At 50.7% G+C, this 12,221-nt stretch overlaps 1 protein-coding gene across 7 annotated transcripts in view; it reads left to right on the forward strand.

Moving 5' to 3' along the window:
• Positions 1-12,221, forward strand: part of LOC125951530 (uncharacterized) — a 34,839-nt gene that overhangs the window by 1,693 nt on the left and 20,925 nt on the right. For 3 of the 7 annotated variants that reach the window (XM_049680430.1, XM_049680432.1, XM_049680433.1), the window contains exon 2: positions 10,127-10,434. In XM_049680430.1, the coding sequence (XP_049536387.1) occupies positions 10,224-10,434 (211 nt within the window). In that variant the 5' untranslated portion in view covers positions 10,127-10,223. Of the gene's footprint in view, positions 1-8,365; positions 9,012-9,097; positions 9,955-10,126; positions 10,435-12,221 lie in introns of those variants that run through there. The other 4 variants (XM_049680437.1, XM_049680435.1, XM_049680434.1 and 1 more) reach the window with 4 other exon arrangements.

A 12,221-nucleotide genomic window follows, 5' to 3' on the forward strand; every position in this document is an offset into this window, starting at 1 on the left:
AGAGGTTCAACCCTCTTTTTTTAGATCCTTTTTTGTATGCATAATCGATGAGTGTATGCATAAATGGCGCCTCAAAGCTGCACTTGGGCACAGCCGAATGCATGAGCAACTGCAACTGCACTACCGGGAGTGGGGAATCGTGTTGTTTGTTGTTGTCACCGTCGGTCGTCGCTCGGAATGCATGAAACCAAATGCGCCGGGTTCGTTATTCATTCTCGCAAACCTCAAACGACCGGCTCCGATCGCACACAAACAACAGCGAGGAGCATGTGAAGATCGTGCCGCTCGCTTTGATTGTCGCTCGCTCCCCTCCAACACCTCTCGATCATCCCGCAAACCATCGAGCATCGAAAGGTAAACAAACAGACAACCTTGCACACACACGAGATCTTTTCGCGATCTCTTGCTTTCGAAGCTCACGAGCAAAGAGCAAAACATGCGAGCCCGCACACTTCTTATTCCTTCCGTCCCCGCTCGGCTGCTACCAGTCAGACAGCTTTCGGTTCAAGTTCGCGATCGCTTGGGATGAATAAACAACAAAAAACCAATCTCCCCGTACAACTGGCTGGCTGGTTGGTCACAACAGCCATGCAGCGTATAGCAGCCAGCCTAAATGTTGCCAGTTCCTGTTGCTTATCGGGACCTTTGGTCAATTTGGGGTTTTTGTTTGTGATCCGTAAGCGTTGAGGATGATGAACTGCTGCAACTGCTCCCGGTGAATGTGCCGAACAAGAGCAGAAACCAAAGAAGGCGGCGATGCAGCAGCCAAAAAGTGAAGGGCTGTTCGGCAACCATGAGCATAAGGGCGGAATGTTTGGTCCCGGAAAGTGTCACGTGGCACAAGACGATGCACCTGGAATCGGAGCAATGCGTTGCGATGGGGCGATGGGTGGTAAAAGGTAGCATAATTGGCGGAATACCGCTGGAATGTTAATGGTATGCTAATGGCAAACGCTGAGAAGGCATATAAAAGGCAGCGGTTGGATCGATTGAACGAAATGAGGTTCTATCCGGGTGCCTCATTATCGGTATCAAGGACGAATTAGCGGGATTGCAGGTGGACCCAAGTGAAGGTCACCAACATCCCGATCTAATGGCCTTTTAATGGCACCGCACCGCGAAACCGATGGTGTGCCGTTGACTGCTCGTTAGACGTTAGGGTCCATCGTTGTCAACCTCATCACCATCATCGTGATTCTCATCACCGATCGGTGGTGATGCAACGGTAATACCGGTGGAGGCTCGTCCCGGATCAGTATGCTTCAGTCGCATGAACGCACGACTCAGAGGCTCGTCCGTCTATCTAGATCCTCCCTCTCTACGTAAGCCTCTTGAACCAATCCTTTTGCTTTCGGTTCCTTCTCCTTTCAATCGCACGAACACACGAACGATAAGCATCGCCATGATTCGAACCTTCGATTTGCTCAATTTCTTCCAAAAACCAAACTCCAAAAGCGAAAGCCATTCGTACCACTAGACCAGGAACAGGGCCTGAAGTGATTCCGATACGGCATTTTGGTCCTTTAGTAGGTGGAAAGTGGAAAATCAAGATCAAGCGGGGCCTTCAGCGGTGAGGTGCGGTGATTGGGATGGCGAGCCCGCGAAACCGAAGACTGGTTGGGATTGGATGGCTGAAAAGTAGAACAACACCGTCGGCTCACCAAAAACCGAGCCTTTAAAATGTCGTCTTTACAATTCGCACAACTTCTGCCTTCGCTAGCCTCAGCCTCCAACTGAGTAAATACAGATCCGCCGGGATGTTACAACGCAAAAGGCATCTGGCACTCCAGCTGCTGCTGCTGCTGCTGCTGCTACTGCTTGGAAATCCAATGTACTAACGAAAATTGAAACAAATTGCCGTTCGCCGACACGATGCAAACAAAGAGTTGTAAAAAGGACCAAATCCGGTACACCAGATATTACGTCTTGTCTAGTGGCCAAGCGGGGAGCCAAGTCAGTCACCCATTCCGCCGCGGCTTGAGTTATTTATGTTTACCTTCCCTCGAGAACTGTTGTCGAACCGGCGAACGACAGGTCGAGCCGGCGAACGCTTTCCAAGCAGAAAATGGAGCGAAAGTAAACATATTCTTCCGTCCCAAGCCCTCCAGTCGGCACCCGGGTCACACAACAAGCCTGGTATCTGATACAGGAGAAGATGGGTATGCCATGATACGATATCACTTCATCCTAAGGAGTCAGAATGTTTGTTGGGAAAAGACCGACGACCGAGGACCTGCCATGGACGCCATCGTAAGATCAGCACTCGCGACGCGAATCGGATCTTGAGCGGGGGGTCCGTGGGCGCCTTGGACAACCTGATACGGATTGAGACACTCCGCATGTAGGCAAGGTAGTTTGTGGCCAGCAATTTATACTTATTACGTCAAAAGATGTTGCTGCTGCTGCTGCGGTATGATACATCGAGTATGCACGGTGTGGCTGCCACAGTACGTGCTCTTATCGCCATCCAGCGCCATGTTGGTATTACGAGGACCTAATTATCCTAGACGAAGGAACCCGGCCTGAGTGTCCCCGGCCTTTGGTTGTAACGATTGCCGACCGACCGATGGAAGCGCCACTGTTGGTGAACGAAGGACCGCCTTCTGACGGGCCGTTCTGCCGTTTATCATGCCCGTGTCCAGCATTCCCAGCATAAGGTGGTTCCAGGACGAAACGTGATATATCCGACGGGACATCCTCATCATGGTCGTGTACAGCATTCTTCGCCATAAATTGCAGTGAAAGACGCACAGACGCTCGACGCTGAGGAGGAGGAGCTGAAGTGAGCATTAATCCCCCCGGCCACAGAAAGCACCCGGATGTGAGTCACCGGAATTACCACCAGCATTATGATAACAGGCCGAGCCCAGCGTGCACCGCTTGTTTGCTGCCATGGCCGGATGCCCCAAGTGCGTCATCTACAAACGCCATCACAAACGCCAAACACTCGCGTCTGATGATGGTGGCCGAAGTGGTGTTATTGATTAAAATATATAAAAAAACCACACCAACAACAACAACAGCCGAGGTGCTATCATCACCACATGCTCGAATTGCGGATGCTCTCTACTGGACTGTCGTCGTCTGTCCTACTACTATTCGGTTATGCGGGCCTCGCACCTCGGGCGCACGACAGAGTGAGCGAACTGCCAGCGCGCGCTTTCTTCCATCGCGAGTGGCCCCTTCAGAGAGAGAAAGAGAGAGGAGTGGAGGGGGTTATTTCTAATCCAACTCCACCACGCACCTCCCCCCCCCTTTTCTAACATTTCTTTCGAGCACACATTCGGTCACACTCGGAGGTCACTGCGTGATGGTGTGTGGACCGTCAACGACGAATCAAATCAAGCTTCATCTCCTGGTTCCTCGTTGGCATGTTGGCTGCATGGCTGCAGAGGAGGAAGAGGGTCGAGACGAGGGGTTTACATCTCGTTTCCCGTCCTCTTTAAGGTCGTCAGTGGGCACACACATACGCACACACACACATACCGTCGATGCGACTAATAAAAATAAACCCCTCGGGGGACGGGGTGTAGGGTGGTCCGGTTCGGCAGCAGCTCTTGGGCTGGCAGATCCGCTTGGCGCATTGCCCGGCCTGCTCCGGCTACTACGCAAAATCCTGCTCACCATTACTGTTCCCATGCGCGCGCGTGTGTGTGCGTCTGTAGACCTTACAATCGCGGATGCCCCACGCGTCTGTGTACGACACAAAAACACATACCGAGACTTACACCGATTTGGCCCGATGGAAACCACAAAGTTTCATTCACTCAAACCGGGCGTCCCCACCGTCCCCCGAGTGTGGCCCCGGATTAGCGTGTTCTGGTGACATTTCCTTATGCTGTCTGCGTGCTGCGTGCCTTCCCTTACGCACCACATTCCTTCCACCACAATTTGTTTGTTTGGCTTTTTATTCATCCTCGCAACCTTTTTATGTAAGGCTGAAAGGCGGCGCGGCACACGACCCGCGATTTGCCTCCTGATGGGGTGGGACGGTGGGTGGTTCTGGTATAACAAGATTGTATTTTGTGTGGATCGATGTGTGTGTGAGTATCTGTGGGCCGGACTCTGTGTTTTGCGTAACGGAATTCGCTTACTTGCCGTGATCGATCCAAGAGAATCTGAAGTGGAGGAGACATGATACATGTCTGATGGGGAGTGGATGATGGTGGTGGTGGAAAACACCTTTTCCTCCCCAACTAGAAGCAGCTATTGATCCACTCATCGGTCTCATTATCGTTATTAACTTCTGGAGGAGAGACTGCTCCTTTCAGGTAGCAAAAGCTGGCTGCCTGCCTTTTGATGTTTTTCCGAGGAAATAGGGTTGCATTCAATGTTTGAGAGAGATGGCGGTCATCTCGCTAGGTCCTCGATGGTCAATAGAAGCACCTGTTTGAAGATTGATTCTTCCTAAATGCCTTCACAATTTTGTTTCCGAAATACAGAGCGGCCTGGCAAAAACAGTGCCTAAAGACACTACAACTGATGACAATCAATTTCATATTTAATTGGCTGAATGAAAAAAAAACCCTGTTCGTCCTTTGCAGATGACCTTATTTCGCCCCGGGGCCAGGTAATGGTCGCTAGTGACAATAATGCCTTCTGCTTTCGCTGCATTTTATCAATCTGTTTTGAGATAAAGTATAGAAAGTTGTCCCGAAAGAAAAAAAACCATTTCAACAACTGACAACCACTTTCAACAGCGAAAGACGCGAAACAAACACACGCTCCCCACACTGACCACAACCCTCATCCGGATTGATTGGCTCGCGAATATAAACGTGCCGCGCCATTACAGCCGCGCGACATATAAGCTGGCGATGTTTCTGGTTTCTTTTGGGGTGGGGATCGCTTTAAAAAGAAGCAATAAAAACAGTTAGTTTCGACTTCACTTCGAGTGAAAAACAACCTTTCGCTCGCCTAGTAATCACACCAGGCCAGGCCGTCAGTGAATGTGTATGAGAGGGCGCGGTTCGGTTTGGTTTTTTGGCCAGAATTCAATCCCGGTGAGACCGAGCGCTGAGAGGGATTATCTCTTCCCTCTTCCACTGCACAAAGTATTAAAAATTGTAAAACACCAGAAGTTCCAGGGGGCCAGGACACTTGATCAATTCTCGCTCGCGGATGTGCAAGGATCAGTGGGACAACAGTTGCACTTCAAATAAAGCAAAACACGTCCGCCACCTTTCGACACGCGATAAGACGTTGAAGGGGCCCATGTGTGTGTGTGTCTGTGTGCGATAAATATGACGTATGGATGGATAGGTGGGGGACTTGGGTTTAATGCATAATGATGGTACCGTTTCGAATGGTCAAGAGCCGAACTAATACGCATTTTGCGCAAAACGGCGCCATTCATCGCCATTCGGTCAGCTCCGTGCCGTAGCTTCACCTTTCCTTTTCAAGAGCATGAAGCAGGAAGGTGGTGGTGGTGGTGCTGGTGGTGGTGGTCGTGGTGAAGACCGGCATAATTAAGAGTCGAGCGTGCTGCTCCTCGATCGCCGTCTGCGGGGTCCAATAATTTATTAACCCTTCGATCAACGAACCGAAGCGTCGCGGCTACGGCACCGCCTTGTGGTTTTGTGGCTTGGTTGCGGGGCGGTCGCTCGAATCGAATCGAATAACAACCCGGCCGGCTCATGGATCTGCCGGAAAAGGTCAGCCAAAGGGAGAAGGAGTGGAGGGGAAGGGGAAGGGGAAGACGATTGTTGTTGTGCCGTTTGGTGAGGTTAGTGGTCTCGCGCGCTCGTTGGTGCGTGCGAGAGCGGCGCTGCCGTGAAGACGACTTCTTGGGTTGCTATCGAGCTATGTTGCCTCCACATTCGCACTTCAATGGTACCCCCCCGCTTCACTCTTCGCTTTTTCCCATCTAAGCCAGCCAGGTATTTATTGTGCTCATCCGGTTTTCTATCTAAAACAACAGCAACATGGCCACCGGCACAACATGTCTGGTGTGTAACGAACGCAAAAGACACCGATATAGCTTGCCGTGGAACCAAGGAAAGCAGGCGCGTTACACCCAGAAGGTGCGACTAGAGTGCGCACACTACTACGCAGTAACCCAGCTCAATTGACCCCTATTCGCGTGCAGAGACCGTGGCCGACGGCGACCGACACACTCCGATCAGGCGGCAAGTGCAATTGCCGCCGAAGCGCGATGCCGCACAGTCTGCCTGCCATTGAACTCCTCAGGCACACCGTACTACAACGGCTAACGATGGTTATTTGAATTTAATTAAAATAGTATTCCCGACCGCTCCGACCGCGATCACTATTATTTATCTATTTTCGGTGCGCGCGCCGCGTCGCGCCCCGCCCCTGGGTATTATTTGCATGAATTCCAGGGCTCCCTGACATGCCGGTCCACCACCCCTGTCATCATAAACCTGTCGGCCCAAAACGGGTGGTATGGTCAAAATCTGTCCCCGGATCGTTTACCATTTCCGGTGGTCCACTTGTTCCAGTAGTAGTCAGTAGGCGACACGAGCACAGCGGGAATTCGTTTGAAGTTTGAGATCCGTGCCTGCGCCCTGCCATGATCAATGGACGATCCCAGTCCGACCGATTGGCTCGAGATGAGATATGAGAACCAAAACACACACGAAATAACATCTGCGCCATCCGGGGAGGGGAGGTGCACGGGTGCGCGCGACTACGATGCGCATTTATCGATACTGATTGAGTTAAAGGAGGAGGTCCCGCGAGTCAATGGGCGCGTTGGTCCGGCGTGTCCGTTCATCGCGCAATGACCGTCAGTGTCATTCACTTTCGCCTCGTCGGTGCGCGGTGGTGCGCCGCCCGCCGTCGAGGTCAGGTTAATTTAGGTGCGATTGCTCACGATTGCCGATAATCGTTTGTCATTTCCCTCCTAATTTGGCGCCATTTTTGGCGGCGGAACCTGCGGCGGTGCTTCCGCAAGGGGTCACATTCGGTGCGATGGCCTTTGGCGAGGAGCGAGCAATTTATATGCTAAACGCTGTTCAGTATGGCTTCAGACTGTTTATCATGCCGCCGACGACGATGATGATGATGATGACGAGGCGATGCTTGGATGATGCAGCATTTGCGGTGTGACGCGTACGCCACCATCCCGATTGATGAAGTGTGTTTTGTTCTGTTATAGTGCGCACACCTCACCACCTTCGGGCTGCTGCTGCTGCTGCTGCTGCTGCTTGCTTTATCGGTTGTCTTATCGAGAAGCGAAATCAATGGAGCTTAGCACACTTGAAGTAAACAGCATCATCACGCAACAAGGCGTAATTGATAAGCGCGCAACTGCTCGCTGGACCCCTAAAAAATATTACTATCGGGGAGCATCGCCAGAGCACCAAAGGTTCGGTTCGGTGTCTAGTGGTGTCTACGGACGCATGTCAGGCGCATGAATTGCCAACATGTTTTGCCAAAACAAGCGATCGGCCTGGCTTGCTGTGAATGTTGTGCAAATATGCCCCGCCGAGGATCGTTGGGTTGTTTGCGCCGGTCAACGAACACCGTTTTCCAGGAACCTGTTTATGGCCGAGTTCCAGGGAAATCGCCTTTTCTAATCTAAACTTCTGCAGTCCGCGGCTTGACGCGAATTTGAAATGTTATAATACTTCCAACATAACGTACCAAGTCGGGCAAAGGGGGCGGCTTCACAAACAACGGCCAGCACTGGTGCGTTCGGATTGTGTTGGGAAATTAATGATTTCTTCGCTGACTGACGCCCGGCCGGGCATGCCGGGAAAATGGTGGTTCCCCAAATGACGGTTCCCTCTGGGAGTCACCGAAATCGTGACCGGAATGCGCAAGATTCTATTTACTCTGGGCTTGACCTGTGGGCTGCCTACACGCCTGGGCCGCTCGTGACGGGCAGACAACTGCAGGAGCTTGGGTAAACGGTAATGAAGCTCGATCGATAAGAATAGGCTTTTTTGGTGAAAACGATATTGTCGTTGGTATCAGATGCTGTAGCACCTGGTTTTCCAATCACTGCTGCCAATCTTAAGATAGGTACACGGGAGCAACTTTAATATCCCGTTAAACTGCCATTGTCTTAGCGTTTAACGTCATGCAATTTGTATTTTCGCCTTGGACAACGATCATGAAATGGCGGCATTTTACCTACATAACGAGCTTATTGCTATTTAAACAGAACTTTTTATGGAAAGAAGAAAGATCGATTTGCAATTGAATTATTGTATGTTTTCTGCGTCGAATGCACGAATGCAAAAGTATCGGCTGAGTTTCGCTATTCCAATGCTCATCAACATTCCATCGTGAATCGCGAAGTCCTCTGTTCGCCAAAGGTGCGTCACACAGTTGGCCCACGGACCGCGCCTGATCGGTCGCGTCATTGAATTCTACGCTTTGATCCCCCACACCCTGTCGTCGTTCGCCGCCGCACATTCACCGCACTGGCGACGGCGAATCACAAATTCTGCAATTATAGAACAACCTACCTAGCTTTCAGCGGATGAGGCGTAGACACGAGGCATATTTTTAGGGATAACAATAACAAAAAACACAAAAATAGTCGTCATCCCGTCAACGCAACCGTGCGGCCGTGTGTCAGACGAAATTAATCGTTACCAGGACGACCGAGCCACACCGCGGGGTCGTACGGTATGACGATGGCGCGTACTAAATTTGTCACCAAAAATCAAAACCACCCCCTCCCCCCACCCCTCCTGCGGAGTGGTCTAGACGGGAGGAGGTAAATTAACTGTCGCAAAGACACAGCGAAGCCAAAGCCAGAAGCTGTACAGCGCACCATCATCATGCCCGTCGTGCTACTTTGTTCGTGTATGCGCCCGGAAAAAAAGTGACGTACTTGGCGCCTCCATCCAAAGCACCCCCAAAGCGTGGGTAGGGTGTCTTGGCGATTAGCTGGAACTTCACTATCGGGACTTCCGGTCGCTAGTGAAAGCGATATCCCGCAGCCGTCCACTACGACGCTTAGCAATGTCACGTGTCACGCCGTTGTGATATTCTCGATAGGAGATGCTCGCTTCACAACCGATTCGCGTCACAAGGTCAGTAGATGTGCACTAGAGAAAGAGAGCTGGTGTCGATTGTGTAGCACCAATTGCGATTGCGGACTGAATGCGCCGCTCTCTCTCTTTCTCTCTCTATTCTTTGCTCGTTTCATAGTTTCAAGTGATGCCCTTCACTGCGGGCAAGAGAGACGGATCCACGTACAACTATCGTGCATCGACGATGCACAAAGCGCAGCACGAATGGGGCGTCAGAAGTAGTTGCGTGCGATGATGGTAGATTAACACTGGGATGCTATGACTACAGCTGCTTGCAGCTGCTTTTACAAAAAAACATAAATCATAAGCGAATGGTTATCGCGTCGGTGGCATACTAGCAAAATGGATGGATGGAGATTCCTAGAAATTCCGATGAGGAAGACGTTCGTTTTCCATTACAGAACCCCCCTCACGGGCTGTGGATTAGCCCGCCTCATTAGCGCAGTGAAGTCGAGTCAAGTCGAAGCTAAAATGCAAAACAGACCAGAGCAGGGTTACAGAGCAGCAGCAGCTTGTCAGTGGCTGAGTATTTAAGTGATGGCTCCATCTCGCAGTCGCCATCACAAACCACTTCACCGCACGGCGGAACGTAGTGTTTTAAAGGTCGATCTTGTAATAGTTCCTTTCGAGAAGCTTTAGAAAAGAAATGTTATAACTGTGAGGGTTGAGTCAACAATAGCAACATCAACTCCTCCTTGAGTGTTTGAAAGAGTTCTTCCTGTTTGAATATTACCCTCGTCCGGGGAGGGTTGTGTGTTGCCTTGTAACATCGGTTGCGTTACTGTTTGATGAGTGTTGTTGTGGGGTAACTTTAGCAAACATTCCCATTGCCGGTAAATATTCTAGGGCTAATCGGTGGAGACCGAAGGGAAGGAGCAAGAAGAGAAACCTTGGTCATGTTCTGTGAGAAAGTCAATTCCCGGTACGGCTCCTATGTGTGTGTGTGTATGGCGATATAATTGAGTGAGGGCGTGGACTCACTCCTGGTGCTTCGATTTATATCATCAACCTTCCCCATAGACCCGGATGGACATCAGATCTCGATCTCGGGGGATATGAAACTTTCCACTCGACTAACCTTCTTCTTCCTTTCAATTTTCTTCTCTCCCATCTAGCACCTACACCTACGAGTGGCATTCCTGGGGGCCCAAGTGTCTCGAAGTGAGAGAGTGGCGACGCCAATTGACGAAAAGCAGTAGTGTGAAGTGAAGCATGAGAAGAAGAGAGTGGTGGATAAAGCAACTCAAGATATTTCCACCTAAAATGGTGCGTGTCGGGTTCTGTTCGTCCTCGCTGGGGCTGGCACTGTTGCTGGTGGCCGCGTACGGTGTCGTCCTGGGAACGTGCTTCGAAAGGCACCTACCGTTCGCCCAAAACTACTCCGAGCAGTTCCAGTTCGAGTGCTTTCCAGCGTCCGATAAAGGTAAGTCTGGGGACCGCGGACCGCATGTACGTCACCGCGAGGTAAACCAGTTTACCCCGATTACGCTTTCCCTGGCCGCATTTCTGTGTGATAACGTCTAAGGCTTTGGTAGCACAGAAAGCGATTAGAATCGAAAACGGACGCACAACGATCGAGAATTGAGGGGGCGCACATATTTATGCAAAAACCCAAATGTCGTTGACATCGTTTGCATAATTCATCGGCTCATTTGCAATCACCTGCTCCCTTTCTACCGGGGATACCGCAGGGGATCCTCCTCGCCACGTCGGAGCACAAGTTATGATAGAACTCTCCCTCCAGTAAAGTATCCAAAGCGGTATCGATATCGAGGTAGCGAAGATCGATGAATGGTTTGTTGGGCCCGAGACCTTCTCTCTCTCTCTCTCTCTCTCATATTTCGTCCCCATTCGTAACCTGTGCCGCAGGAGTAGTCGAAAATAAACGCTGTAAAGATCTATTTTGGAAGATTGTTTTGCGTCAATGCTGCCCGCACACACATACACACAACTACACGAACCGGGAATCGTCATTGATTTTACATTTCCATGCACAACTGCCACAACTTTGTAAAGAGCCGGATGTACGCCAGGCAATCATCGGAATAGCGAGCAAAAGATGCAACAATGAGTGAAGATGCACTAGAGATAGCTGACGGTTGCTTTGATTACATTTGCAGCTCATAAACGATGCCGCCGCCAGACGCGGTGTGTGTGTGTGTGCCGAACAGAGAGATTCGAAGATGATAACGGCATTGCCTTGAGTTCTGGTCGAGCTGACCACTTCGCGTAACGGGATATCTCCCTGATCTGGGCGGAATTAGAAAACCTTAAATTATACGACAAACACCAACCGACCCAAAAGGAAATAGAGACAGGAAGCATAAAAAATAACGGAAGAATAGGTCCCAGACCAAAAGACCGTGCGACCGTGGGACTATTGCGTCTTCCGCTTTTCTTTGCAATTTGCAAAAAGGCAACAAAAAGTACGCCCTTCCGGCGAGAAACGAAACAGATATACGATCTGGGGTGCTCGATACTGATCGATACTTTTGTGAACTTCCCTGCTTCCGGAAAGGGCGAGCGACCGCCGTTTTTGCTTTCAGGCCGGGATGTTGGGCGGACAAGCGGCGTGGAACGAAAGGAACATGGACGTGCAACTTCCCGAAAGCGTTTAACTTTTGAGCACCGTTGACTTTCGAACCCCCCTGTGTGGTTCGCGCCTTTTTGTTGGCTTCTCTATTGGAGGCACGTATCTTGTCCACGTGAATCATCATCTTCCAGCTTCCTATTGGATGCCTATTGCCTCGAGTGGTTCACTTGAGTGGTTGTCTCAGAATGAGACAAAGAAGGGAAGTCGTTCGCTCGCTTCGTCTTTTATTAGCGTTCGGCGGGTGATTTATGGTGAAAGCAATTTCAGTCGCCAATGTCGCTGCCGATGTTCGACGGATGTCACCGAGCGGTAGGGCATCATACACCTCATCAATATCGATCAGCGGCTACGGCTCATCAAAAGCGAGACGTGACCGCACGTGGCTTTAGTGCTTCCTATCAAGTGGCGCCAGCGATCCCCGAGAGAGCGGGGAGTCCTTTTATGCGACAAATAATGCCTTCGAACATGCCGAGTGTAATGTTCCCTTTTTTACATTGATGATAACGTTCGACTGGTATCATGGCATCATCGGCTGGCAACAATATTGTTCTGGCGCCATTTTATCGAATAGAAGAAAACTAATTTTCTTGTTCTGCCCGTACCGTTGTCCGGTGTCC

Source organism: Anopheles darlingi, chromosome 2 (assembly GCF_943734745.1).
Source record: "Anopheles darlingi chromosome 2, idAnoDarlMG_H_01, whole genome shotgun sequence".
In the NCBI taxonomy this organism is placed as follows: Eukaryota; Metazoa; Arthropoda; class Insecta; order Diptera; family Culicidae; genus Anopheles; species Anopheles darlingi.